Source organism: Passer domesticus, chromosome 3, assembly GCF_036417665.1.
Source record: "Passer domesticus isolate bPasDom1 chromosome 3, bPasDom1.hap1, whole genome shotgun sequence".
In the NCBI taxonomy this organism is placed as follows: domain Eukaryota; kingdom Metazoa; phylum Chordata; class Aves; order Passeriformes; family Passeridae; genus Passer; species Passer domesticus.
This window is the reverse complement of record NC_087476.1, coordinates 114,836,641-114,863,379: the sequence shown is the minus strand read 5'-3', so window position 1 is coordinate 114,863,379 and position 26,739 is coordinate 114,836,641. Positions and strand designations below refer to the sequence as shown.

The window sequence follows — 26,739 nt, the reverse complement described above, 5'->3', positions numbered from 1 at the left end:
GAAGGGCAGAAGAGATGAGCTGGATGAGGCACATCTGTGTCTCCCACACGAGGAGTTTTTGTGTGGAGTTTTTCAACAATGTGTCTGTCAGTCTGGCTCCTCTGATGAGATGAAGAGCCAGGCAACCTTAGGGGGCTGACCAAGCATGTGGAAACAGTGTGAAGTCAGCTGTTCTGCTGTGTGCTGTCAGCAAAGCCCCTAATTGGCCTCTCCTCCCACCATGGCATCCCAGTTCAGGAAGCATTAATCTGGGTGGTCACCCATGGGGGCTGCATTGTGCTGTGCCATTGCACTGGGGTAGAACTTGGTTTTCACACGAGTACAAAATGAGCAGATGTTGGAAAGGAAGAGGAATTTACAGTCAAGCCTTTAGATTAGGAATCTGTCATGTCTCTGGTTTCAGTTTAGAATGTAAGATGAAGCACCTTAATCTCTTTGTTGCTGGCATTTAGAGCTGCATGTTCAAGGATTTTTTTATCATCATACTTTCTGGCATCTATGAGAACAAACAAAATTGTTGTTAATATCTGACACAGTACAATGATATTAACCAGATGAGAACTGCTGAGACCTTGGTAAACACAATGTTACTGTTTTCTGCAGGTGACCTGTCAATATGGACCTGAAAACCTAGTGAGACTGAGAAATCCATGGGGAAAAATCGAGTGGAAAGGAGACTGGAGTGACAGGTGAGTTTACAAAAGGAAAGGTGTGACACTGAGCAGAGGAAAGGTTTCTTGGAGGAAAGATGCTGCCATCTTCAGGCATGAATTAATGTTGAGGGCAGCAGTAAGATGTGCTCACTTGCACAGACCTTCTGGTGTCAAAGCAATGCTCCATAGATTTATGTGTCTCCAACAGACAGTGCTGCTGTAGCTGGCCTCACTTCACACATGCAGCCTCAATCAGATCAGTTCTACTTCTCCTTTCACTAATGCCAGAGTAAATATAATATGAACATGAGATGCTGACCACCTTGCTGTGCTGTGGAGAGCGTGCAAAGGGACAGATAGCTGTGCAGGAGGCTCTAAACCCCCCACCATGTTTCAGGACACAGTTGTTGAGCATGGGAGGGCCCAGGAAAAATCTTCCACAGGCTGCAAGGTGTTAGAATTGGATAACTAGGAAGGAGTTCCCTGTCCTGGCTGCTCAGGTAAATACAGTTGGGCAAGAGGTCAGGGGAGGTAGTGAGGTGAATGGACTCCATATTTGCATCTACCTGATTTTTTTTTTAATTGGGACCCATGAAAGACAGTGGTTTGCATTCTAGACCATGGACAACTGTAAACTTGTGTCCTGCTCCTCTTTGAAGAGGAGCATGTTTCTTGCTTCCAAGCTTCACTTCATTCCCTGCACAGGCTGTTTGCTGAGGCTCAGGGCATAGAAGGGAGGGAAGAGCAGAGAGGTCATTGGGAATGTGAATGGCTTTCACCTTGTCTGCAGAGCAGTAACTTCTCTGATGCATGTCTGTCACATAATGACAACACACCAGCTGTTCTGTTGAAGAGCATAATGAGCAACATACTGCAGGCCTGCCTTTGAAATGACTCCCAGCTGCCTCTTGTGCTGTCCTAGTCATTCATTCATTATGCCAAACACTCTTCCTATTATGTCTCCTTTAACAGAAAATTAACCAACAAAGCGTGTCTAGAGTTTTATATTTTAAGTACTTGGAAGTTGTGTGTTCAAGTGAAGGGAGTGGTTGATGGAAATGGAACATTTCTGGCTTCTAGTGCAGAAAACTGGACCCATTTAGCTACATCTCATGGGACCCAGGGTGGTCAAGGAGAGTCTCATGTGGCTAAAGGCATAGTGGGGATAAGCATGGAGATATGTAGAAACAGGGATTTGGCCTGTTTTTATAGAGGAAGGTTTTGTCCTTGGCCTTGAATTTGTGGCCACATTTGGTTAGTCACCTCATGTTTTTCCCTTTAGCTCTTACAAGTGGGAGCTGCTGAGCCCGAAGGAGAAGATTTTACTGAGGAAAAAGAAGGATGATGGAGAATTCTGGTAATGGCACAGTCTTGCTTCCTCCCTCTTTGCCAGTAGCCCTGGGGCTGCACTTGGAGCTGAAGCAGCCCATTGCCACTCAGGCCAAGGCAGACGTGATGAGCTTTAGAGCAGCCCGTGCTCCTCTCAGCTTGATGCTGTGAGCAGTGGCTGTGCTGACATGGAATGCACTGTTCTTCAGTGCAGGAGTCAGGGAGAAGGACATTGCTAGGTGTCCTAGGGCTGCTGGAGGTAAAGGGCAGCCCCAGGAGCTTTTATCCTGCTGCTTTTTTTTTTTATTATTTTCTTTTTACCATAGCTTCGGGAAGCTCTTGTTTGCATGTTTGTCTGAGGTTTCTGCACAGCTTTTGCCACGAGGTGGCAATGTTGCCGCCCCTGTAATTTCACTACACTCCCTTCACTGGCAAGATTATTTTATTCTCTGTTTCTGCTATCCTTTGCTGAAGTTTTAGTCGTGCATTAGCTACTCCTAGATGCTGCTGTGGAAGCAGACGCTCTCTCCTTTACTGCCTAATAAAATATGAGCATTACCATATGTAACACAGAATGGTGTAGCTTCAAAGTTCCCCGCTCCCTTTTCTTTCTGTTTTATGAGCCATATGGACTGAACTAAACTGCTGACAAGATGTCTCTTGGCACTCTTTTCCCAGGATGTCTCTGCGAGATTTTAAGATTCATTTTGTAGATCTGGTGATCTGTAAGTTAACTCCAGACCTGATGAGCCAGGAAGATGGGAAAAAGTGGATGTACTCCTTGAAGAGTGGGAGATGGGTTAAAGGAAGTACAGCAGGAGGAAGTCTGGGATTCTGTAATGGTGAGGGATGCCCTTTTGGATAACTCTGACTTTTGGATGTTCTGCTGACTCAGTTACCAGCTCCTTATAACCTCTAACATAAAATTGATAACAGAAACATGCACTTTCTGTTTATGCCTCCACACAAACATCAGAAATAAGCAGCTGAAGGACTTTGACTGGCTTCTGCTATCACAGAAGATGCACTGCTTGCAAACATAGGGCAGTGGGCTGATTATAGCATGAAATAAGCTTTAGGATCCCAGGATCAATTGCCAGTACTGATCTGCTCTAGGGCATTAAACTTGTCTGTTAAAATTTGCCTCCTCAGCACCTCCAGGGAGTATGTTTTAAGTAAAGTGAATAAAATAGTCAGAGGCTCAGCTCTTCTGGAAGCAGCGAAGGTGGAGTCTGAAGTCAGCTAGCCTATACACCAGGGGTGAGAGAGGAATAGTGATACATTTATAAACAAAATGAGCTCTTAGCTTCATGTAAGCAGAAGTATAGTTCCTTGTTCATGGGTCTTTCTCCTGTCTTAGATAGTAGTTGCAATGCTAAACTTGTAAACTGCACCTTAAAATCCAATTCCTGTGGGGTCTGGAGATCCAGACAACCTGTGACCTGTTCAGTCCAGTGCCAGGCATCATGTGGGAAGCTGGCAATCAATTTTGTGATAGAAAATGACATCAAAATGTTTTTCTTGTTTTACTTAGGCAACTTTTGGATGAACCCTCAGTACTGGCTGAATGTGTTGCCAGTTGAAGACAGTAAGAAAAGCCCAAGTACGTGCAATGTGGTTATATCCCTCATGCAGAAACACAGCACCAAACACCGGAACCGAGCCCCTCACCTTTTCATTGGATTTTTACTCTATAAGGTGCAAAAAATTGCTTTGCTTTTCTTGCTCTCACCAAACAGGAGAGCCTCCAGCCCCTGTAGATTGTAGTGCTCTTCAGGCCAAGAGTTTTTGGTGTTTGCAGTGTGATCTCTGCTCTTTCCTCCTGCCTGTGCCTGGTCTCCTCACACATCAGGGCTAGGCTCCCTCAGGCTCTGTGCCCTGCTTGCTGCCTCTCCAGCATGCTGTGTGTCACCCTGCAGAGCAGTGAGAAGTGCCTTTTGCTTCAAAGTACACTGGGATTTATTTTGCTGCCTCTGAGGGTATGTGCAATCTCTGGAACATGGTCCCCTTACTTTGGGGTAGAAGAGCTCTGCCCTCCGGTTATTTCCAACCATGGTAAAGTTGTGCCTAAAAAGTGTTCCTAGTATGATGTGGCAGCTGCTCATGTGTGCATACTTCTAGCTCCCCATGTACCCAGAGGTGAGTGGATATCACTAGGAGTAAGAGTTTCCTACCTTCAATTCTCTGCTTATCTGAGTACCTTGAGGGCCACTCTTCTCCCCTGAACAGAGCCACAGGTCTTGTTGCTGCTGTAAGCTTGCACAGTTATGGAGAGGCAACTGTGGGGAAGGGGTTTTGGGTGGGGGGACTGAGGTTTCTGAAGGCAAAGACCCCGTATAGATGTTTGTAGCTGTTCTGCTTCCCAAGAATGACTTGGCTGTGTTTGGTGAGGCACAGAGGTCCTGACTGACAGATATTGTTTCTTTTCTTCCTGCAGGTGGGCCTACAGGTGAGTCCCTTGTCACCACTGCTGGCTGTTGTCTGGGGGACCTGGCTGACACAGCTCTAAAGACAATGCTGAATGTGGTGTGTGTTTGCCTTTGTTCCTTGGCTGACAGTGAGTGACAGTATTTGAGCTCAGTGAGGCACCACAGCAAGGCACTCCTAATGCAGAACCATCCTCTGACTCTACTGAAGAGCAGCCATATCAGGAGAGCTCATTGGCCTTGACAGTGGGCATTAGTTGTTCAACTTCTGTCCTGGGTCTTCAGAGGTATTAGAAGTAGCATCAACCTTTACCTGATGAGCACTTCAGCCCTGCTGCAGCTGTGGGATGGTGCCCCAATTCGTGGCTGTGGTGTGGGAGTCAGAGCTGCCTTTCTGCTGCCTTCCAGTCTTGGCATGAGGTGGGAAAGAGCCTGTGCCCCATGCAAGTCAAAGATCTCCTAAGGAGCTCAGGTTCCTGGCTGAGCTGGTGGTACAGGTGTTTTTCCTCTTCTTCAGATCAGCTGCATTTCTAGCATTTTCTTTATCCAAGAGCCTTTGGGACCTGAGAAAGGGCCCTGGAACTTAAATCCTGATTAAGTCTCGATTTTGGCCCTGACCTCAGAGGGCTACTTAAAACAGGGAAAGATTTAGCTCATACTGTCTTTAAAGGGCATATCTTCCACTCTGTTACTACTCAAATGAGAGTACACCTCTTAAATGAGAACTTGGGCTGGCAAAGAGCTAGTTTGGGTATGTGGTATGGGCAGCACAATTGTGTTTCTAGTTACTGTAGACCCAGTATGGTAACCATGAGGTAAGATGCCACTCCTTCCTGACTTAAGTATCTTGGGCACCATCAGGGTTACCTTCAAGGTAAATTTTTCTGGCAGAGGGGGTCTGAGTGTGGCCTTAGCACAGAGCTCTGCCACACCTGAGTGGGAATGGTGGCAGCCAGGACTTCAATTTCAGGTTTGTAGTGGTTGCCAAGATCAATATGGAGAGATGGCAAGCTGAGAGCATCTGAGGTATTGGAACTGCTGTCAACAGAGTATTGACTGGAATATAAAAACTGAATTTAACATAAGGGGCATGAGGAGGAGTAACCCTGAACCCTTCATAAGAAAGATTGCCCTATTAGTAAGAAAAATACTGGCAAAGGAAGAGGAATAGCGTCTCCCCATGAAGCTGCAGAGTAAAATGGCTAAATGTTTTGAGGAACAGCCAAGATCAGAAGGTGACAGTAGTTTTAGCTAGCAGGATTATTTATTGGGCTTGTGTACTGGGCACTCAGTGGCATTAAAATTAGTTTCATGTTGCCTGGATCAACACTTTATCCATCATCCTGTGGCAGAAAAGGGCCTGCAGAGCAAAGAGTGCCAGACAGATCAAGGACACTTGCATGAAGTCAGGATGAGGGCTTAGATTGCTCATGCAGTATGCTCAGATCACAGGTGTTCTGAAAAATCCTCTGCTACCAGATTCCTTGTGCAAATGACAAGCTGGGGACAACGTACATGGTCCCTGTGGGAAAAGAGCTGCTCTGGCTAGTGAAGGGCAGTCTCTAGAGCAGTTCCTTCCTGCAGTCATTTTAGCCCATATGGCAAAGTCTTTTGCAGAAGCCACATTGACAGGAACAGCTTCTTGTCCCCAGTTCCTGCTGCTGTTCCTTACAAGTAGTGTAAGTTTTTTTGTAAGTTGCAGGAAGCCCAGTCTTTTGCCATATTAGTATTGGGCAAGGGTGCTGCATAGTGAGAACCACCATGTCCTGAGAAGAGACTGAGTCCTTTGGGCTGTGTTACCTGCTTGTGCTGTAAAACAGGGCTGACATGTGAAGGCAGGCTGGCTGTGCCCTGCCTGTGAATCCTCCACATGCCTTTGGTCCATGTGTTCAGCTGCAGCAGAAGACAATTCTCTTACCTTTCTTCCCTGAGCAGTACCAGGAGAGCAACAGAAAGCTGCCCCCAGGTTTCTTCACCCGACATCAGCCTGTGAACAAGCACCAGGTTTTCCTTGATGAGCGGGAAGTGACTCACGACTTCCATCTGGAACCTTGTGTCTATGTGATTGTCCCATCCACCCTGGAGCCTCAGCAGGAGTCTGAGTTCATCCTGAGGGTCTTCTCCAGGAAGCACATTCTTCGGTGAGGTGCTGCTCTGCCAGCCCCTAATACCCTGGGAAGGTCTGGTCTTTCTAGTCTAATGGGTCCAGAATAAAGACTTAACTCTGCAAAAAACATCACAGTCAGAGAAGGTGGCTCTGGATTTCTCCTGCTGTAGGATTCTCAGAGGTTGAAGCACTAGTGTTGCCTTATCCTTTTAAAAAAGGCTGAGATAGGCCCACGCAATCCTTGCAGCATGCACATGTTTGAGACTGTGAGAAGGATAAGAGTTCTTCAGCTTTTTAGCCCCTTTAGTTTGCCAGGAACTCCCTGCTGGCAATGCTAGGACGGTTGCTTGTACAGAAATGGGTGCTTTGGATACTTTAAATGCCAGCAGCTTTTGGGGTCCTGTATGGACACGAGGCCTTGCCTTACTGCAGCTGTAACACCAGAGAATAAAACACACAGCAAGAGCAGGCTGGAGCCCCTTCCAGGGAAGAGGAATGACACCTGTGGTGAGACAAACAACTCTGATCTGTCCTTAATGTGTCTGCTTTTTTATATCTCCAGGGAAATGGGCGGGAACACGAGCTTCACCCTCTCTAAGGTGAGGGGAGTGGGGGGTCTGTGGTTCAATCTACAGCTCTGAATGTTGGGCTTTTACTGTTGCTCTGCCCTAGAGGAGAGGCTGAGTGAGAATGTCAATGCTTGTGTTGCAGCACTTGAAAGCAGAGCTTGGGTTTACAGACAGAATCCTTTGGGGACAGATGCAATCCAATGTGGGGGACAGGCAAAACTTTAGACAGCTTAGTTGCCCTTTTCGCAAACATCTTTTAATGACACCATCTTGCTTGCTCTAAAGTCTTTCCTGTTCATGGCTTTTTGGAGACTCATGGTCCATTCTTGCACTTCTCGCCATCCCTTTCAGGCCTTAAACATTTTGAAGACATTATGGGACCTTAGTTCTACTATTCCCATGCAATGGCCTAAAGATTATTTTCAAAAGAACTGGTCTCAGTGGCAGTGCATGCACATCTGCAGCTTGTGCTAGGAAATTTGTGGCATAGTCTGTTCCCCTGGCATAAGCAGGGCCTTTCCTGCTTTTATCTCTTCTGTTGGGCTGTATAAAGGAGAACAGAGACCCTTCTCTCTTCTTGGCACAGAGTGAGCCCCATGCTTTGCACAGTTTGGGGTGAGAGGAAAGTTTCTCCCCACTAAATGTTATCTGAGTATTTCTCTCCAAGAAATAGCAGTTCTGTGATGTAGGGAGGTATCTTAGCAGCAGGCTGTATTAGTGAGGTAACACTGATTGCAGTGGTGGGCAGAGGGTGGAAGGGGCAGGGGGTGGAATGCCATGCTGGGAAAGCATCTTTAATAATTTGGTTGACAATATTTTTCTTCTGCAAGTTAATGATTTTTTTTTAATACCTTAAAGGAAATTGTTGATAGGTATGAAGGCAAGATTTGGGAGGATTTCTTCACAAAGCATTTTGAGCAGGTAAGTGCTTGCCTGTGTAAACTCCCCCAGAACTGTTATGTAGCTCTGTGACAGTAAAAGCATGTGGAATTTCAAGGGAGGTCTGTGGATGTGTGGGGAGCAGAGAGGGGCTATGGAGAGAAGGTTGGACTCTGTGTACAGTGATGACTTCACACAGCAGATTTGCCTGTGAAGCTTAGCAATGTGATAGCATTGAGACAGGCACACTTCCCTGCACAACAGGGTGTCAGTGCCTGGAACTTAATGGGAATGTGACAGTATTGAGAGGCTCAAAAGGCATTAGGAAACTGATGGGCAGAAAGTCCATAAACAAATGCTAAAGGACTGAGCAGGGATGTACCCTCTAAGATCACTTTTCCAACAGGGAACAGCAGAATGGACTACAGAATTTCTCCAGGCTCACATGCTCTCCTTAAACATTAATTCCTGTTGCCTGTATTGGGGACAAAGCAATGGGTTGTGTGGCTCCATCCTATCCTTTGGGGCATTCTTACATTCACTGGGGAAAGCTATCTATTAGGGAACACCCCTGAAATATTGAACTTTGTCTCACACATACTTCATTACAGTTGGATGGCAGCTAACCTGCTTTGAGATGTGAAATAGATATTGGGTGTCCCATCATATTTTCCCCCCAATTTTCCTAGTGAAATATGATTCTTGCTGTGGAAGATTTTTTGTGATTTCTGTGGCCTGATTTGGGATGGAGCTGACCATCGGGGATCCCACTGACTGTGGTGACAGATGCAAATGTTTCACCTTTCAAAAAGGTCACTGCATTTATTTAGTATAATACCCTGTATTTGGCAAACATAGTTTCACAAAAACAGATTTGCACTTTTGACAGGAATATTTTGAAGGAATCTGTTACTAAAAACAAGGAATGCTTTTACTTTTTGCCCCTTGAGATTTTGGGGTGTGGAACGGTGTGGCTTTGATGTGCTAGAAATTGCCACATACTGTGAGGAGTTGGTCCTTTGCTGTCAGGATGTCCAAGTACACACAGAGGCACCTACTGCCATTTCTGAAGGCTTTACCTTGGCATCTCTCAATGATCTGAAAGCAGGCTTTTATTTTTGAAGAGTGACATTTAAAAAAACCCTCCAAACAAACGATTGTCACAGCTTCTAAAATATTTACAAACTTTTGTATGACAAGGGGGAGAGGGAGTCTCTGCTTTGAAAAGTTTGGGGAGAAGTATTCCAAAGTTTCAGGTTGTTTTTTTTTTTGTTTGTAAATGATAAAAGGGGAATGTTTGAAGCAGATCTCTTGATAGTGTGCTTGATGGGACAGATGGCACCAGGGCTGAAAGGCCTGCATCCTCACTCAGTGGAAATCTGCACTTCTGCACTGATCTGTGTGGAGCCCTGAGAACTTAGCCCAGAGCACACTGCAGCTCTTGCAGGCTCAGAATCTTGTCATATTCAAAGGGAGTCTTTTCTATCGATTTTCACAGTGGCTGGAGTGGGGCCAGAAGAACAGAGAATGAAGATGGGGCATGCTGGGAAAACAAAAGAGGGAGAAAAGTGATTTAATACTTAGAAAAAAAAAACCCTAAAATTCTCTTCCATATCACAGAATCCTGAAATAAATGCTGTTCAGCTCCAGAGGATCTTGAATAATATATCTTGGAGAAGTAAGTGCTGAAAAATAATGTTTCTGTAAAATAAGTTCTCTCAGAGAAAAGCCTCAGCTCCTGAATCTATTTCTTGAATTCTGGGAAGAGAAACTGGCTTCAATCTGACTGAACTGACTCTTCTGATGACATGTTAGATTTCCAGAGCAAAAGGATTTGCTGGGGTGTGAATCAGTATGGCAGAAATGTTACAAGCAGAGCTAATCTAGTTTGAATTTCAACAACTGAAATAATGAGGGAGAAGAGGAAGCATGGATGCAGATTCTTAATTTGGCCTCCAAACCTGGCTTGACCTCAGCTTTGATTCTGAAACTGTATCTCATTTCAGCCTGTGCCACTGCCTCAGTCTCAGCAGCACCAAACTAGAAGATGTGGAAAGCCTGGTCTGTAGGAATTGGTGTGGTGGAGGAAGGTCTTGCCTTTACTTTCATGTGCTTGGTCCATGCTGCTGTTGCTGTTTACTGCTCCCTGCTGGGCATGCATAGGGCTGCCCCTTGCTCTGTGTCTGGGGGACAGGATGAGGTGCAGGTGGCCTCTGCTTGTGAGAGCCAGGTGAGCCCTGAGCTTGTCCCTCTCAAGTGTGGCATCCATTCTGCTGGGGGCAGCCCAAAGCACTCCACAGGCTTATAATTTGGACCTTGGTAACAAATAACACTACCTGGACAGCAGTGAGGCATTGCAGTAGCTGTTCTCTCTGGACAATGACAATGAAATTACAGATATAATGACAAATTCAGATTTTTTTCCTGGTTTCTTCACTGGTAAAAATCAATATGCAACATAGAAAATGCTCCATCCAGCCATTACAGGCAACAAAAAAGATGATCAAAAGAGTGATGTGATGCCTTTTTCACTTAAACTGAGTTTGATATTACTCTCTTTTCTACAAAAGTGGGCAAGGAGAGTTCTTCTCTCTTTGTAAACTCACCCACCAGGCACTGTCTTATCTGTGAGAAAACAATGTTGAACAGGGAGTCTTTACTTTTAATAAATTATTGATTTTAAGAATTATTTTCAAATCTTTACAGTACTTGGTTCATATTTACTAAACAGAGCTATGACAATATTAAAATTATTAAAGCATCTGGACTTCCTGCAGAGAAGGGATTGGTGAGTTATGATTCTGTCCCTTGCTCAGTGGAAGGTGCAGACCAACTGTAATCATGATTTGCACTGAGATTAGAGCCTATTTCTGTTACTCTTCATGTAAGTTATACATGAACCAGGAATGCTAAGCTTTGAGGCAGCATCATGTTTTCAGCAGTGCCTGTACTTTTAATTATATTAACAGAGCTGGCAGTGTGTCTGTGAAAGAGAGGGAGAGAGAGAGATGCTTAGTACAAGGGTTTCAATTAATCTGCAGTGCTGTTCCCCAAAGCTCTTCAGGTCAAGTGACTTTGCTCAAGGTCATGCAGTAAATTCTGTTTGGGATTAGAGCTTTGGATGTCCTTTTCCTTCCATTTTCTCTAATAGCTGGAGATAGTGTACCATATTTCATTCTATATTACATGCCTGCAGGGAGCTCATATTGGATTTTCTGAGACTAGTAGAATCCATCCTGTTGCCTCATATTTTTATCATCATAAATGATACATCTTCTCAAGTGGGTGTAAAGTTTCACAAAGGCTTTGGGGCCTGAGCCCTCTCAAGTAAGGGAGAATTTTGTGAGAGTCCATTTTTCTGAGAGATGTCCAATGACTCCCCAAAACATTTTTTTTTCTCTCCAGATTTCCAGAGTTTTCGCCTGAATTTCAGTCTGGATTCCTGCCAGGGTATCTTGGCACTCCTGGATGTATCCTTGTCATGAGTGATACTTCTGACTCATATAATACTTTACCAGAGTATTATTTCTTAGGCCAGACTGGGTGTTACTGTGATTTCTTTACCACCAGGACATGGCCTTGCTTATTGAACTTCTCACCCTCCATAATAACAGTTCAGCTGTGACAGAATGGAGCTGGTTTGGGAAAGGGTTGATTCCTGCTGCTTCTAAAATCAGCAGCCAGGTTTCCTTTGACTTTAGTGGGAGAAGGATCAAGTCTATAAATAGCACATGGGCTAAGAAATCATTATCCTCATATTATAATTGCATGCATGTTAGAGTGGCTGCAAGTTTTTGGGTTGTTTGTGTTTTTTGTTTGGCTTTTTATTTTCTTTTTTTTTTATTTTATAATATATGTAATGGGTGCTTTCTAATGTTTAAGATGTTCTGACCTTAATGCTCCCACTTAGCTGAATGCCACTGGCACACTGAGTATCCAGGAATTCAGAGTCCTGTGGAAGAGGCTGCTTTTCTATTTGGTATGACAGTAATTTCAAAATCTCCCTGCTCACAATCCCTTTGGTGTCACCTGTTGGGTTTTGGGTGGTTTGGTTTGTTTAAAAGTACTCCCTCACCCCACAGGAAGTTTTCCAGAAGAGAGACACCAAGAGATCAGGAAAGCTTGACCTTGTGGAACTGCATGCAGCTGTACAGGAGACAGGTGAGCCCACAGCATATTTTGGCAAGTCTCATCTTCTTGCTTATGAAAGCTGAAGAAAAAGCAGAGGGTTGGGAAACATCTTGATAATTGTGTGTAGAGCTCAGGAGGAGTGCATGGCCTTGGCTATGTCTTCTTCCTTCTTTAGCTGGGTCAACACGTCTGAAAATTATTTTGCCATGGGACAGGCTTCCCACTCTTTTCTCAGTGTGGTCTCACACTGAGAGTTGTCTGAAACAGAAGTGTCTGCCTGTTTCACACCCAGTTTTTAAATCCCTTCCTGTGTGTTGCTAATTGAATTTTAAAAGGTGTTGTGGGGATGTAGGAGGCCAGATCTAGCTCCTATGAAATTGCTGCCTCTGCTGAAAACGACAGCTCAGGGACCAAACCTGGAAATGTGGGACTTTCCTGGAGGCTGTATTGTTGCTAGACTTCACTAAAGCAGTGTCTGAGGCTTGATCTAGAAATGGAAGATGATCCATATGGGTCCAAATACTGGACTGAGCTCTGCTGCTATTGCTGGGCGTTGTGTGGGGGCTGGAGCTCAGTCTTGTAGCTTCCTTTGCATGATTACACCTTAAATATCATTCCTCCTTTTGGGGCATGTTCACCCAGTTCATCTGAGTCAGTGAAAGCTCAGTGAGAAACCCAGGCAGACCTCTGCTAAAGCAAACTAAAATCCCAGGCCATGAATAGAGAATGCTTTTGTTCCTTGCAAATGCTGCTGCTGCTTGACATTGGGACTGATTCTTTTTGTATGAGCTTCCTCTGGATTTTCTTTTTCATCTCCTTTCCTACTCTCTTGGGAATATTGCTCTTAAACCCAGCTGCTGCTATTACCCTCATATCCCATGAGCAAAAGAGGCCTATTTGTATTTTATTTCAACTCTGGAAGGACTGTAAATATAGAGGAGCAGACCCAAACTCTTTTAAATTTGAAGAAGGTATCTTTGTGTAGAGATCTCATTTGGGCTGGCTAATATTTGATTATCTTAGGCCAGGATTGAAAAACAGAGCTGTTGGAGAAGGGATGAAGACCACTCAGTTGTGCCACCTCATTCTGTGTTCCTTTTCTTTCCCCCCATTTTATATAGGCATTTCACTCAGCAATGAAGTCTGTAATTTGATGGCAATCAGATATGGTGACCCTGACTTACAGATCAGTTTTGAGAGCTTTGTTTGCTTCATGCTTCGAGTGGAGATCATGGGAGGTGAGGCTGGTGCTCCGTGTCTGGCCAGGCAAGCTGGGCTGCCAGCTGAGCCATGGCCCCTCTGATGCTGCTCCCACTGGCAGTGGCAAAATTGCAGGACTGGATTTCTGAATAAAGCAAAAGTAACCAGTTTAAAGCAAGGGACAGATACAGAGGAAGCCAAGCTCTCTCTTTACCTCCCCACCAGTGCCTTCCTACAGACATCCAAGCTGTCATATCAGAGAGTGATTAAGCTCTGCACATTTGCACTGGCCTTCTGTAATAAGAGGTAGGCAAATTACAGACAAAAACTACTTGTTTTCCATGAAGCAGACAACTTTGAAATACACCTTTTCCAGGAAGAAGAAAGCTTTGAAATATGTCTTTGGTGGACTGCAGTTTGATGATGAGAGAGCTCATACTCAGACCACTCTGCAGACACTTAGCACATGTCTCATAATTGTAGTGGGTAAGGTTGGGATTACCAGCATTTTGGGGTTGTACAGGTGGATGAGCAGACAGTAACATGCCTGACTTTATTCAGCTGCTCCCAGTGTTCCAGCCTTCAGGGATCCCCCAGGGACAGAAAGAGAAGCTCTGCACTTGAGAATAGCCTACAATCTTTGCCTTTGGGGTTTTTCCTGAGACAGTGCCTTGGCTGTGGTGATCTCTGGGCTGCCAAGTTAACACTTTTCATTTGCTTCTTTTGCAGAGGCCTTTCGCAACCTAACACAAGATGGCAAAGGGATATACCTGCGGGAGTCTGAGGTAAAGCCCATCCCCTCACTCTCAGGTGCAGGCCCCTTGGTTGCATGTGGCACTGCATGGTTTATTCTGTAGCCTTAGAAAAGATATCTTTAACTGACCAGGGCAGGTTACAAACAACAAGGAGGTTCAAGCTTCTAAGTCTTGCTTTATTATGGCTTCTGTTTCTTCTGAAGGCAGAATATCTCCAGTGCCCATAGTCCAGTCTAGGTGTGAATATGGCAGGGCTTTCACAGGGATGGATTATTTCAACCCCCTTTCCATATTATTTTCAGTGGATGATGATGACACTTTATTCCTGAAGCAAGGCTGTCGAGGAGGAGACAACCAGACCGGTACCAGGATGAGGAAGGCTGCCTTCTTTCAACTTTTTACTTCATATGAAAAGTCTTCCTCAAGCAGACTTAACATGATAACCACAGACTTGGTTAACTGAAGTTTTATTAATTAATGTATTTATTTTGAGTCCTATTTCACTTCAGACAACCCTGCTAAGGAGAGACCATTGGATGCCAATTACCACAAGTGACAACCTGGAGCATGGTGGCTGAGTTTTTGGGGTCACCTACTTCATGCTGATGTAATGCTGCTGTTATAGGCACACATTGTGGCAGTGCCCAGAGGCTGTGCTTGGTGGTGGGGCTCTTGAATCTGGCAGGGAAAAGGCCTCTGTCCTGAGTAGCTTGTCACCTGATAGAGGGATCACAGTTCTGTAGCTGCTAGGCCCATGATAGAGAGCTGGAATCTGTGAATTTCTGAGAAAGGAAGAGACTCACAGAATGAATGAACACTCTTCCCTAGCCCTGACTTGGAAAAGTGATTTGCAAGCATTTAAACCATCTCTTTTGCTTTTGTAAGTTAACATTGCCATATTGAAATGGTCTTGATTTGATTTGACCAAGTGATGAGCTGAGTCTCCAGCTGTTTGTTGTGTGATGATTGTGTATTTATTTCAGAAAGGCAGTGAGTTTTCTCTGCAGATTGAAAAGTACAGTACACTGAAAAGTAAACTGATCCCATATTAACAGACTAGCAAGGAATTAATGTTTTCAGTAGGGTGATACAGGAGCTGTCTGATAAAATATTTGGATATTTATTTTCTATAGGATATGTGTGTGTGTGTACTTCTAAAGGATGCAGGTAAATGTGGGTTGTAGCTAATTGAATAGTACAACCCAGGTGCATGGCTGTGAGCAGCATTAAAGAGCGTGGTATAAGTGGGACTATTCACATCAAAATCCATGAGAGAGTTACTTGATGCATCAGTCTCTAGGATCCTTTTCCACTTTTTTACCATTCATTTATTTGGGCTGGAAATTTCCAGGCTAAGTGACTGTTACAGGTTGATGCTTTGATTTTTTTTTCTTTTTTTTCCCTTTTTTTGCATTCCTGCAGACAGCTCAATTGAGGCTCTTTTACAGTGCACAGCCTAGTCTGAGTCTGGGTGCTAAATGAAACAGAGCTCCAATGGGAATGAACATATAATGAAACATTGCACTCTAATACCTTTGTAGGAAGGAGTTATATTAAGCTTGCTTAGGCAGCCTTCCCTCTGGCTTTTGGTGACTTTTAGGTGCTTAATCTCATAAATATTTTTTCAGAGTGTATATGATATTCAGGAATGAGGTGGACTGTGGATAAGAAAGTGAACATGGGCATGACTGAGCTCAGGCATGTGCTTGCCACCGCACTGAGGCCTGAGCAATAGTATAAGCATATTTATAGAGGAACTCCTTTGCATATAAGTGTTCCCAGTCAGGAGGCATTAAGCAGTAAAAACAACAGCATGCACTTTATTCCCCAGAACAATCTGTTTCTAAGCAATATCATTTTCATCCTGTTTTTTATGAGAAAACTGTTAGAACCAGATAAATAGATGGCTGTGTTGGTACTTGTTTATTACAGATGATATATCTATCATCTATTGGGAGCGACCTGCTGGGGAGTCACAGGGTTCAGACTGTGGAGCAGAGCAGGTTGGAGGGAGCAGGGACACCCAGAGCCCCTGGAGCAGCCGAGGGCTCCGTGTCCCACTGGGCTCCCAGAGAGGCTCCTGAGGAGGCTCCATCAGCAGCTCCCTTCTCAACGCACGTCTCTGTTTCCTTTTGTGACTCGCAGCTGAACATGATGGTGCAAACTAAATTAGCCTGATTTAATTTGCACTCAGCTCAGCAGGGGATGTTATAAACACTGATTTACTGTGTGCAGGAGCAGCGTTGGAAGAACCAAAAGCATTGGTTGAGGGAGTGTAGGTCCCGCTTTTCTCAGCATGTTTTGGAAAGGATTATCCCTGGCACCCGTGGGAGTGCCCAGGGGGATCTGTGTGAGTGCAGAGTGTTCACAGCAGGCTCTGTTGGACACAATGGGAGGGAAATCTCTCAGTCCCAACTGTGTTTGTTGCACATTTAGGGCTGGGAGCGTGCTGGACGTAGCTCCACCACAGGCTGTGTGCAAAACTGGTGCAGGACACCCAGTTTCAAATTGCAGTTCATTTTAATGTTGTACACATTGTTTTTTCTATCAGATTTTGTACTTATTTACTTCACACCTCTTTAATGCAGAGAGATGTAATTGCAGGGAGATTATTTTGCTATTGATTACTTGATCCAGGAAAGAAACAGAATTCATCCATGCCATGAATCACTAAACATTTGCAGCAATAAACTTTATTGAGCCATGTGACTTGCTGTTACAGAATTGTAAAGAATCCTTTACTGGAATGATTATACCAAACCATGTACAATTCAAACTGAATTATCTGGCTCACAATAAAATGTTTTTGGCAAGGGCACCTACTCGGACACTGTGAAGCTTTTATATTGCTAACAGAATAATGTTCTCTGGGCAATTCTGAAGATATATTACTCCTCATTTACAATGTGCATTGTGAAAAAATGGTCTGAAATGCTGCTGAAGGATGCATTCGTTTGTAACCACAGCATTTACAGGGATGCTGAGCTTTGCAGTGGGTGGTATTGCTCTAGCAGAAATGAAAGAAAAGTGGGACTGTGGCTTGAGACTAGTATTGCTAATAAAAGTCCTTTTTGAAAAAGGCAGGTGCAAGAATAGCAAATAATGTCTGGTGTGGGAAGAAGAGATGGATGGTGAGGTGTAGTGTAACAATAAGGCTGAGATGAAATTGAAAGGAACTAATCAACCCTTTGCAAACAAAGTCTTCAGATAGAGCTTATTGCTGCAAACACACAGCCCTGTAGTATTTCATGTTTCCTGGATGTAGCCGGTGTGCATGTTGAGGGTGCAGTTGTGGTACAGCAGATACCAGTCAGCCTCACTGCTCACATGCATTCTGCATGGTCAGGGCTTCTGTCTAGCTGGCAAAAGGACAGGCTCTACTCTCAAGCCTAACAGGACTCCAAAAGATCTAAGATTTAGAGGAATGACAAGCCAAGCTGGAGAGGTCATGGCTACAGTGAAGAGCAGTGGCAGTTTTAGGCAAAAAGGGAAGAGCTGTCCCCTGGGGACAAGTAACCACAAGGCAAATCACTCCAAGATCATGGGCTCTTGCCCTTAGGCAGCTGGGGATGACCACCCTAGAGATTCTCAAACCTGGGCCAGGTTGGTTAGGCAGAAATATTCAGTCTGTGTGTTTCTTTCTGGCTAATCAATTAAATGCTGTTGGGACACTGCAGTGTAATTCTCACCTTTTACCCATTTTACAGCCACCAGGACTTCTGCCTTACCTAAAAGCACATTGTAGTCCTTTGCTAAGAGGTATTCTATTCATGCAAATGGCTACTGCACTATCATAGCTGTCCAAGCTGTGTCAGCAGACTTTGATCACACCACAAGATGCTCTGCATGGAATGAATAATGTTGCTTTGGTTTTGATTATTAAGCAGTACATGTAATCCTAACTCCATGACCCACACATGGACCTCTAAAGGGCAAGTTGTCATTGGACTGGCACCATAAAAATTAGAAATTTTGAAGCTTTTGGAAGGAAAATTCTTTTTCCAGGGGCAGATGGTGCCTGAAAACTGTCCACTGAGCAGAGAGGGTGCAAAGTGTCCCACTAGGGCAGACCTTTGTACAGGGCAATGATGGGAGTGAAGAGACAACATGGGGACATGAAGTCAAAGCCACTGCTCAATCCAAGTGTCCACCAGTCCTCAATCACCCACACTTCAGTTCTACAATCCCACCAGGTGACTCAATTCTGACAACGGGATTCCAAAATTTGCAAACCTAAAGTCTTTTTTTATTTCCTCTGTGAGCTGTTCAGGTCAATGTTTCATGGAAGGCTGTGGAGACTTTTCTGCTAAAGTTAGTCCTGGTAAACTCTGGCTGAATGCAAACCTGTGCTCCAGTGTGGAAGAGGGTGAAAAGCTGGAATGTGATACAGAGGAATGATGTTTTCATCATTATTCAGAAAATTGAAGGGCAAAACTCCCCTTTGTTATTATTTGCTGTGCCAAGGGAGAAAGATCATCTTCCTGGAGTGATGGCTGCTATGCGACACAAGAGCAGGACTTGCTGTTTACTTAGAAAATAAGTACTTCTGCAGTTCCCTGGGGGAGTGATCTGTATTCAGCCTGGGGCTCTGGTAAGGGATAAGATTTGACCCACCTCAGCCTCCTGAGGTCCTCCTCCCTTTGCATACCACAGCATGGCTGCTCTGTAATCCTCCTCCTACTGGGAACTGGATTTTTCCCATAAGCAACACTTCATTCTTGTTGGCATCCAGGAGCTCAGATTATGACCCCATCCCCAAGGTTTGGGGCTTGGCAAGAAGCCAGTGATCTCTGAGTAGTTTTTTTGCACCTCTCTCTGCACATACACCCCCACATATTCCTGTGAACCTCATGTCGCCTTCCTTAAAAACTGTTGCAATGCTGTGGTGAAAACGAAGATGAAAAAAATTTTTTTCCTCCCCTGCTCAGGGAACAGCTCCTAGCAGAATGAAATGCTAACGAGTGCCTTTGCCTTTCCTTCCTGCTGTGTCTTACACTGAATTAGACCTGAAAAGCAGTATCACCAAGCTTGAAGTTCAATTTATCAGTGCAGTCAGGATTGATTTGTTACACTACCTATTCTGGGGAAATGAATGTCTCCATCGCGCTCCCTTCCAGGGCAGGCAGACCTTTGTTTTGCTCACATCAGCCATGTAATGTAGGAAGCTGACATTCCACAGATAAAGGAAAAAACCTACAAAATCCTGACTAATTCTATCCAGCCTGGCAGTGCCAGAGAGTGATGCCACTTGCGAAGGACACGCTTGGCATTGTGGTGGCTGCAGATACCAGGCAGAAGGGCTCTCTACCTGGGCTTATCTGCTACTTTTTAGTTATTGAATGAGTGTTTAATGCCATAAGTGTCCTAGAAAATTATTCTTGGGTGAATTACATGTCCCCATTATCACTATTAATGTTATAGCTGGACCATCGTGTTGATCCTTGGAACTCAAATTAACAGTAAGAGTCAGGTTGAAAACGAACTTGGTTTTTGTACAAATTTTCACCTGCTGTGTGAGACAAGAAAAATAGACATTGCTACTGCTGTTGAGGAGGAAAATTTTCACTCATAATCTAGCACAGGGGATCTCCATTAAGAGAGCAGCAATTATAAATCCAGTTTTCTCTTGCAGCACATTTTGACGGAATATTTGCAATGAACCACATACAAATGTGGGAATTGTGTTTTCAGATTCAAAAGACCCAAGATGTGATTGCTATGAAGCGTTACAATTTTAAAAGACCCTTTTTTTTCCCCTAACTTGTCATGCTCACATCAAATGTGGAGGGAAGGGTTAAGAGCTAAGCACCCTGCAGAACCATGCAGAGCACTTCATGCTCCTGGAAATGTGGCTACAAGAAAGATGTCTATAGCTGGTGCTCATTAAGCGAGGTGAAATGAAAGAGGTAGTTTCTCTAAAGTAGCTTTTTTTCTTCAGGTAAAAGCAGGATTTCTTTCACATAAATATGCTGTAGCTAGACATAAATGACTTATTGCTTGAAAGCAGCTCTGCACTGCTGAAGAGCTGGAGCATAAGAGTGAGAAATTTGGTCTTCAGCTACCCTGAGTGGGTGCTTTCAGCCTGGCTGCTGGCAGCAGCAATGCTGGTTTTTGCCTGGGCTGAGGCTGCTGAGGGCTCCTGCCTCTGCAGCTCAGTGCTGAGCTTTCAGAGGATGCAGGAGTGGGATTATGTCTGTGATTGGCCCATTACCAAAGTCTCTCCCTTTCCATAGCCCTCTTCACAACCAAAGAGTTAGTTTGGAATACTGCTCCAGAAACTGAGGCCATGCTTGCTCTGTAAGTCTTTGGGTACAGCTCCCCATTAATGGAGTAGGTGTTTTTTGTGCCCCTTTGGAGCACCCACCGTTGCTGACCCTTCTGTGCAACTTGGGTATTTATTGTCATTTACTGTGTTTCCTTTTAAAATGAAAAAAGAAAACAATATCAACATCACTCACTCTTCCTAGCTGCTCCTTGATGTCAGATCTCAGCAGAATCATAACCCTAGTCTTAAAAACTGTCTCCTCCTAAAGTCTCCTACTCTTAAAGCATGGGTACACATGTAGCTAAAGACTAACACAGATGGCTGAGGTGTTCCCCTGATCCTCTGGCCACCATTAACTCCAGCTGTTCATTTGGAGCTCCAGCTCTGCAGACTGATGTCTGCAGTCCTGCAGGAGCTGGCTCATGTTGGACCACGTGTCCCAGAACCGGGGTGTGACTGTCCCCAGGAGAGGTGTGGCACAGACCATTGGAGGTCTTGTTTTAACTTGGAGCCATGCTTGTCTCAGAGCTCTTTTGTGAAACCCAGGTGGTGTCCTTGCTGGGTGCATCCCTTGTGCACAACTTCTACCTTTCAGTGAGGCTGGGGAAATGTCAGCCTGATGTTAAGATGCTGCTCCTCAGGGACTCTGACTGCTGGCCTCCCAACACTCACCAGGCAAATCTGGACAAGAGAAATAACCCTGAGCATCTCCAAAGTAGTTTGATCTGAAGGGCTCATTATTTTTGAACAGCTGAGTTGAACATTACTGAGAACTCAATTTCCATTTCAGCTTGCTTTTCTACTTGTGCAGGGCAGAGCGTGGGAGCAAGGCTTGGGCACTTCACAGCCTCCTCCGTATGGATCAATATTTTCCAATGTGTGCAAGTTTCCAAGAGTTTAAACCGCTGAGTTTTGCAGAACTTTAATTGTATCAAATGCAAAAAAGGGATACTCTATCAAACCAACACATAGCTAAGCAAATAAAGAATTTAGGGGATGAATTAACAGAAAATAATTCATATGCTGCAAGAATAAACTGCTGAGTCCAGTAGAAGGAACTCCCATTTATTCTTAATTTTTATTTTTATGGTTTACAAGTACTTGGAAATACAAAATGGCAATAGAAGTTTAGTGGGAAGGCTGTGTGGAGGTGCCATTCCTCAACACTATTTTTTAAATTATGAAAAATGTTGCTTTAAATCTGTAGAACATCAAAGAACTTCTGTCAGTTCTGACCACCTGATGGAGCTGAAGGAAGCTGAGAAGTCCACATTACTTTGCTGAATTAAGGTGCCAGAAGCTGAGCTAGATAGACACAGCTGTCACTGGAGAGCTTACTGTGACAGGAAATAGGTCCTTCCTGCTTCAAGGCAGACATTCTTCCTTTCTCAAATTATTTAAAACAACCAGAGGCAACAGACCCTCTGGTGGCCCATGCTGCTACATATGCCTGAAAGTTAAGATCAGCTGAGAGTGTTTCTCCTCAATGACCTGCCATATAGAATCATAGAATAATTTGTGTTGGAAAGGACTTTAAAGGTCATCCAGCCCAACCCTTCTGCAGTAAGAAGGGATATCTTCAACTAGACCGGATTGCTCAGAGCCTCATCCAACTTGGCTTTGAATGTTTCCAGGGACAGGTCATCTGCCACCACATGGGCAACATGTTCCAGTGATTCACCATCTTAATTGGAAAAAAATGTCTACTTCATATTTAGTCTAAATCTTGCCCTCATTTCCCCTTGTCTTGCCACTACCTGCTCATGTGAAAAATCCCTCTCCAGATTTCTTGTGTACACCCTTAAGGTACTGGAAGGTTCTCTAAGGTCTCCATGGACCAGGCTGAACAAGCCCAGCTCTCTCAGCCTGTCTTTGTAGGAGAGGTACCCCAGCTCTCTGAGCATCTTCGTGGCCTCCTCTGGACTCACTCTGACAGCTCCACATCCTTCTTATGTTGGGGGTCCCAGAGCTGGTTCAGTACTCCACGTGGAGTCTCATGAGAACAGAGTCTCCTTAGCAGAAGGAGAGAATCCCTTCCCTGGACTTGGTGGCTTTGCCTCCCTTGATGCAGCCCAGGACGTGGTTGGCAATATATGAAGAGCTGCCTTTAGTTAGCAAAGCCCAGAGAGGTCTCCTGATTGTTGGTAAAGCTGCTTTCCTCAGGGGCTGTGCTGCCTGCTTGTGCCCTTCCCAGGCTGGGTCCAGGAGCTGAGCTGGCAGTTTGCAGGGCTGAATGGCAGGGTGAAGGTCCTGTTGCATCAGCTGAGGCTGTCTGCCTGCTCTTTGTGTGAAATCCATGTTTTTCCTTTGGTGAATAACCCTGGCCTGGGGATTGCTGCGGTGAGGGAGAGGCTGTTCTGATGTTACCAGGAGGTGGTTGCAGTGGGATCAACCCCTTCTGCATTGCTTGGGTAACAGGGTGAAAGAACTCCATGGGTGAGCAGGCTGTGGGGTGGGGGGTGGGCACACAGTGTCTCCATCAGTAGCCCAGCTCGTGGGGGCTGCCAAGGATATGCTCACCTGCCTTATTGCTCCCAAACTGAGGCTACACCTGGCTGCTTCTGGACTGTGCAGGCCTGGGACCCAAGCCCCTCCTTGCATTCAGCACATGGAAGAGGGTAATTAAAGGAGTCATCCTTCCAAGCCAGGCTTTTTGTACAGCTCTTCAAAAACCTAGAAACCACTCCTTTTTCTCCTGCCACTAGGCTCAGCTTGCTGAAACAAAGATTAAAAGCCTGGATTCCACTAAAGATTCTTCAGTGGAAGCCCAAACAAGCTCCCTAGAGAAGATTAACTATCCCCTGCACTGTTTGAGCTTGAGCTTTAGCAAAATGGACTGATGAGGAAAACATAGGTAGTACTGCAAAGATGAATTTGATAAAGGTGGGCAGAGCACAGTGGAGGCATGAAAGGCTGGTTAAGTGTTTGCTTTTATGTATAGCTGAGTTCTAGGTCTTTAGACAAGACTTAATCTTTTCTATAAACAAATAACACATTCATTTACATGAATAATCCACATTTCTTATGCAAATCATTTGCCTGCTGCTATTTCTACTGAGAATAATATTCAGTATAATTACCACATTTATTTAGTGAATCTATTTACACAGGATAGCTCTCTGTCCATGAATGCTCTTCACCAGAGAGGCCCAAAGAGCAACAGGGGAGGCCAAGCTGCCAGTCATGTGTGCCCTGTGCTTTCTATTTTTGTTCCCATGAAGCATTCTGGGACTGTTTGAGATGTCTGGGCAAGAGCAGAAGGATGCCAGCATCCTGCCTCCATCCCAGGGAGAGCACCTGCTGCTAATGGAAGGCAGCTCTCCCCTGCTCACCAGCCTGCTGTTTGAGCTCCAGCTAACTATAATGAGGTAAGGCACTTTGAATAATAACTTTCCTTTGGGTATAAGGCTATCTTAATTTTTTGTGTGTTTAAGTTGGTAATTGCCACAGAGTTTGAAAATCTTCCAGGTTTTACCACTCCTAATTATGTTCTCATGCATATGCATCCCCTGCTTGTGTGCTCATTACTGCGAGGAGATCAGAACCCCGAACGCTGGAGCGGTTCCCTCCAATTATCTTCCATATGCAGAAGTTCCTGTGAAATACCTCTCCTGCATGGGATGGCCCCAGATATTTGGAGAACATCTTGTTGTCCAGAGCACCTTTTGCTCCAGGTGGTAAAATCAAGATGGGTTTCATCCCTCACGTGTCTCACCCAGACTGCTCCTACCTGGGATGTCTCCATGCTTATAGCACCAGCCATTGAAATACTTGTTCAGGGGAAGTTATTAAGGTGTCCTAATGGAAAATATTTCAAGTTTCTAGGGCCTTGATTGCCTCTTTACCTGCTCTGTTTGCATCTATTGATCGTTCTGGTTCAACAAGACCCTCTGGGACTAACAAACGCTAACGGGTTTGAATGCATTCATGAGGTTCTATGCAGGGAAAGAAAAATAAAGCTGTTGGGCTTCTGACTTGTTCTTGCTCAATAACAGCAAAACAAATGTGTGCAATTAAACATTACTTTGTTTTCTAAACAGCAGCCTTGAAATTTTGTCCTGCTAGTGGGGGAATCAAGCTGCTGCTTTGCTGTCTGACCAACAGCAATGATTTGGTGATGGGAAAGGAGGTGTTTATCCACCTGAGCACGTTCAGGGTAGAATGCCATTCCCTTGTAGGTAGGCAGGATTTCTAGCACCGTGTGTGTTTTTGTGTAGGAGATCACAGTGGATCCTGTGAAAAGATCAACGTGGTGCAAGCACAGACATTGACATTACTCACTCTTTTTGTACAGAGTAACTGCTTGTTAACTATTTGTCAGGGAGCTATGGGGTTAGTAATTGTCAGCCCCTTGGAACATTTGTACTGAGAGAGAGGGAGGTTGCCTGATCAAATAGAAATCACTTTCTTTATGCTTGAAGCATTGTATTGTGTATGAAGAAATGTCTATTCCTAGACACCTCACCTAAATAATGGGATTAAAATCTTAAGAAGTAAGGTGATGTATGGCTCACTGTCTCCAGTTTTTGTATCCCTCAGAAGGGAGAGATAAAGTGAGGATTTTTTTTCTGTGAAAAATTTTATAGGAGGAAGATGAGGGTAAAACTTTCCACCCAGCTGTGAAAACCCTCCTTCCCCAGAAGTGCCTGGTGCAATATTGCATATTGCCAGCTGTGTTAATAGATGCCTAGATCCCAGTTGGCACTGGGCCACACTTACATATCCCAGAAATAGAGATTTAATTCTGAAGTCTGCTTAACACCTGCACACAAAAGGACAGAGGCATTAAAGGTGCTTTAAGGACAAAGCTTTATTTTAGCTAATGTGTTCTCTCACCCATCACATGACTTCTTCTTTATTCTGTTGAGTGTCACCTGTCCAAACCACAATTATGGGCTTCAGTGTGTCTGAGAGACACAGTCCTGCAGCTGGCTAAAAGGGACTGATTTAGCACATTCAAAGCAACAAAAGGGCTTGGTCTGAATTCTGGCAGGGCTCTCTGCTTTTAGAGATGGACGTGGGGGGTGGGGTGTGTGCATGTGTGGGAATGCACACAGCTCCTTGGCAGCCAGGTGAGCAGCTTTGCTTCCCCTGGGAGCGCCAGCAGCTCTGGGAGCTGTGCTGAGAACTGCAGGGTGCCCAGCTTCAGCTGCTGCTGGTAAAGATTCACCTGCCCTGTGCTCTGTTTATTGATTGTGTGCTGCAGCTTGGCCCATATGACTCTCTGCTGCCTTTGGTCTCAAATGCTCCTTTGTGGCCATTTGCAGTGCCTGCCACTGGTTGCTGGTGCAGTGACCTGGAGCTAGGCAGCTTACCCACCAAAACACTGAATAAAACAGGATGTGGGATCAGCAGCCATCGCTTATCTGAGGGCTTTTTCCAGAAAATGGGAGCATCAGGAGTGACTAACAAGCACCAGAGACATCTGGGGATAGACAGGATCCAGAAAGCTTTACTGTAGCAATAAAGCCCAGAGGCAGGGCTGGTTAAGGGAACTGTTCTTTGCTAAAATGTCCCTCAGGCAGACGCTGAAGTCAATGTGTCTCCCTTCAAATCTCCCGTTGCTCTTCCCCTTGTTCTCACACCTGCTTGAATTGGCATCACTGGGCACCTGGAAATGCTGTGAGTAAAGGGTGCATCTAGTCCAGGAAAACTTGTGCTCCAGCAAATGGAGACAAGGGCTGGGGAGCATGGGAGTTAAACACAAGTGGGTGCCCATTTGATTGCAGTTGTGGGAATGGAAAATACCTTGAGGTAAGCAAGAATTCCCCCCAGCCTTCCTCCAGTTTCACTACAGAGAAGTCTTTGCAGTTGTTCCAGCGGTGAGGGAGCTCAGTGCTGCCTCATCCATCAGTGCCACAGACACTAGCCTGGAGGTGGGAGTCTGACTTGTAGGAACTGCAGGCAAATGTCTGGGTGTGTGCTCTTGCCCATTGAAGCAGCTTCTGTTGCTGCAGCTGACTTGATGAGAGTTTCAATTAACAAATGCTATTAAAGTAGCTCTCCTCTTTATTTTTTTTTTTTTTAATGCATAGCATTTCCTGACAGCTTAAACGTTTAATTAACTGGAGATGCCATCGTGGAAAGTTTGCTAGAGAAGAATGCTTGCGGTTTAATTAAAAGGAAAAAAATCCTTTAGAGGTACTGGAAGAGATCTGCTTGCAACACTGACAGTGGTAAAAAGCCTGCAGGAACTCCTGCATTTCCCTTTCTGAGTGCAGCAGTAGGTGAGGAGGTGCACAGCAATACCATCACCTGAGAGGAGAGGGTGAGTGCTTCACAGCTTCGTGTTTGACCCTCCCATTTAAGCTGCAGATGTAGGACAAGCTACAGTTCTGTTACCTCAGCAAGGGAGAGGAGACAGCCAAAAAAAAGTTTTGGTTTTATTTTAAAAATGTTTTAACTTAGACTTCTCCTCGTATTAG

The 26,739-nt window shown here is 44.8% G+C and overlaps 1 protein-coding gene across 11 annotated transcripts in view; it reads left to right on the top strand.

Moving 5' to 3' along the window:
• CAPN14 (calpain 14) overlaps positions 1-26,739 on the top strand; it is a 77,541-nt gene that overhangs the window by 14,984 nt on the left and 35,818 nt on the right. For 6 of the 11 annotated variants that reach the window (XR_010359524.1, XR_010359528.1, XR_010359527.1 and 3 more), the window contains 15 exons: positions 604-689; positions 1,936-2,010; positions 2,661-2,824; positions 3,517-3,680; positions 4,420-4,431; positions 6,344-6,549; positions 7,078-7,114; positions 7,943-8,005; positions 9,584-9,641; positions 11,369-11,433; positions 11,874-11,942; positions 12,046-12,124; positions 13,216-13,332; positions 14,024-14,079; positions 26,363-26,582. Coding sequence is in view for 2 of the 11 variants with exons in the window: in XM_064415320.1 (XP_064271390.1) it covers positions 604-689; positions 1,936-2,010; positions 2,661-2,824; positions 3,517-3,680; positions 4,420-4,431; positions 6,344-6,549; positions 7,078-7,114; positions 7,943-8,005; positions 9,584-9,641; positions 11,369-11,433; positions 11,874-11,942; positions 12,046-12,124; positions 13,216-13,332; positions 14,024-14,079; positions 14,352-14,378 (1,278 nt within the window). In the remaining 9 variants the exon portion in view is untranslated. Of the gene's footprint in view, positions 1-603; positions 690-1,935; positions 2,011-2,660; positions 2,825-3,516; positions 3,681-4,419; positions 4,432-6,343; positions 6,550-7,077; positions 7,115-7,942; positions 8,006-9,583; positions 9,642-9,969; positions 10,182-11,368; positions 11,434-11,873; positions 11,943-12,045; positions 12,125-13,215; positions 13,333-13,519; positions 13,601-14,023; positions 14,080-14,351; positions 16,759-26,349; positions 26,583-26,739 lie in introns of those variants that run through there. The other 5 variants (XR_010359530.1, XR_010359531.1, XR_010359529.1 and 2 more) reach the window with 5 other exon arrangements.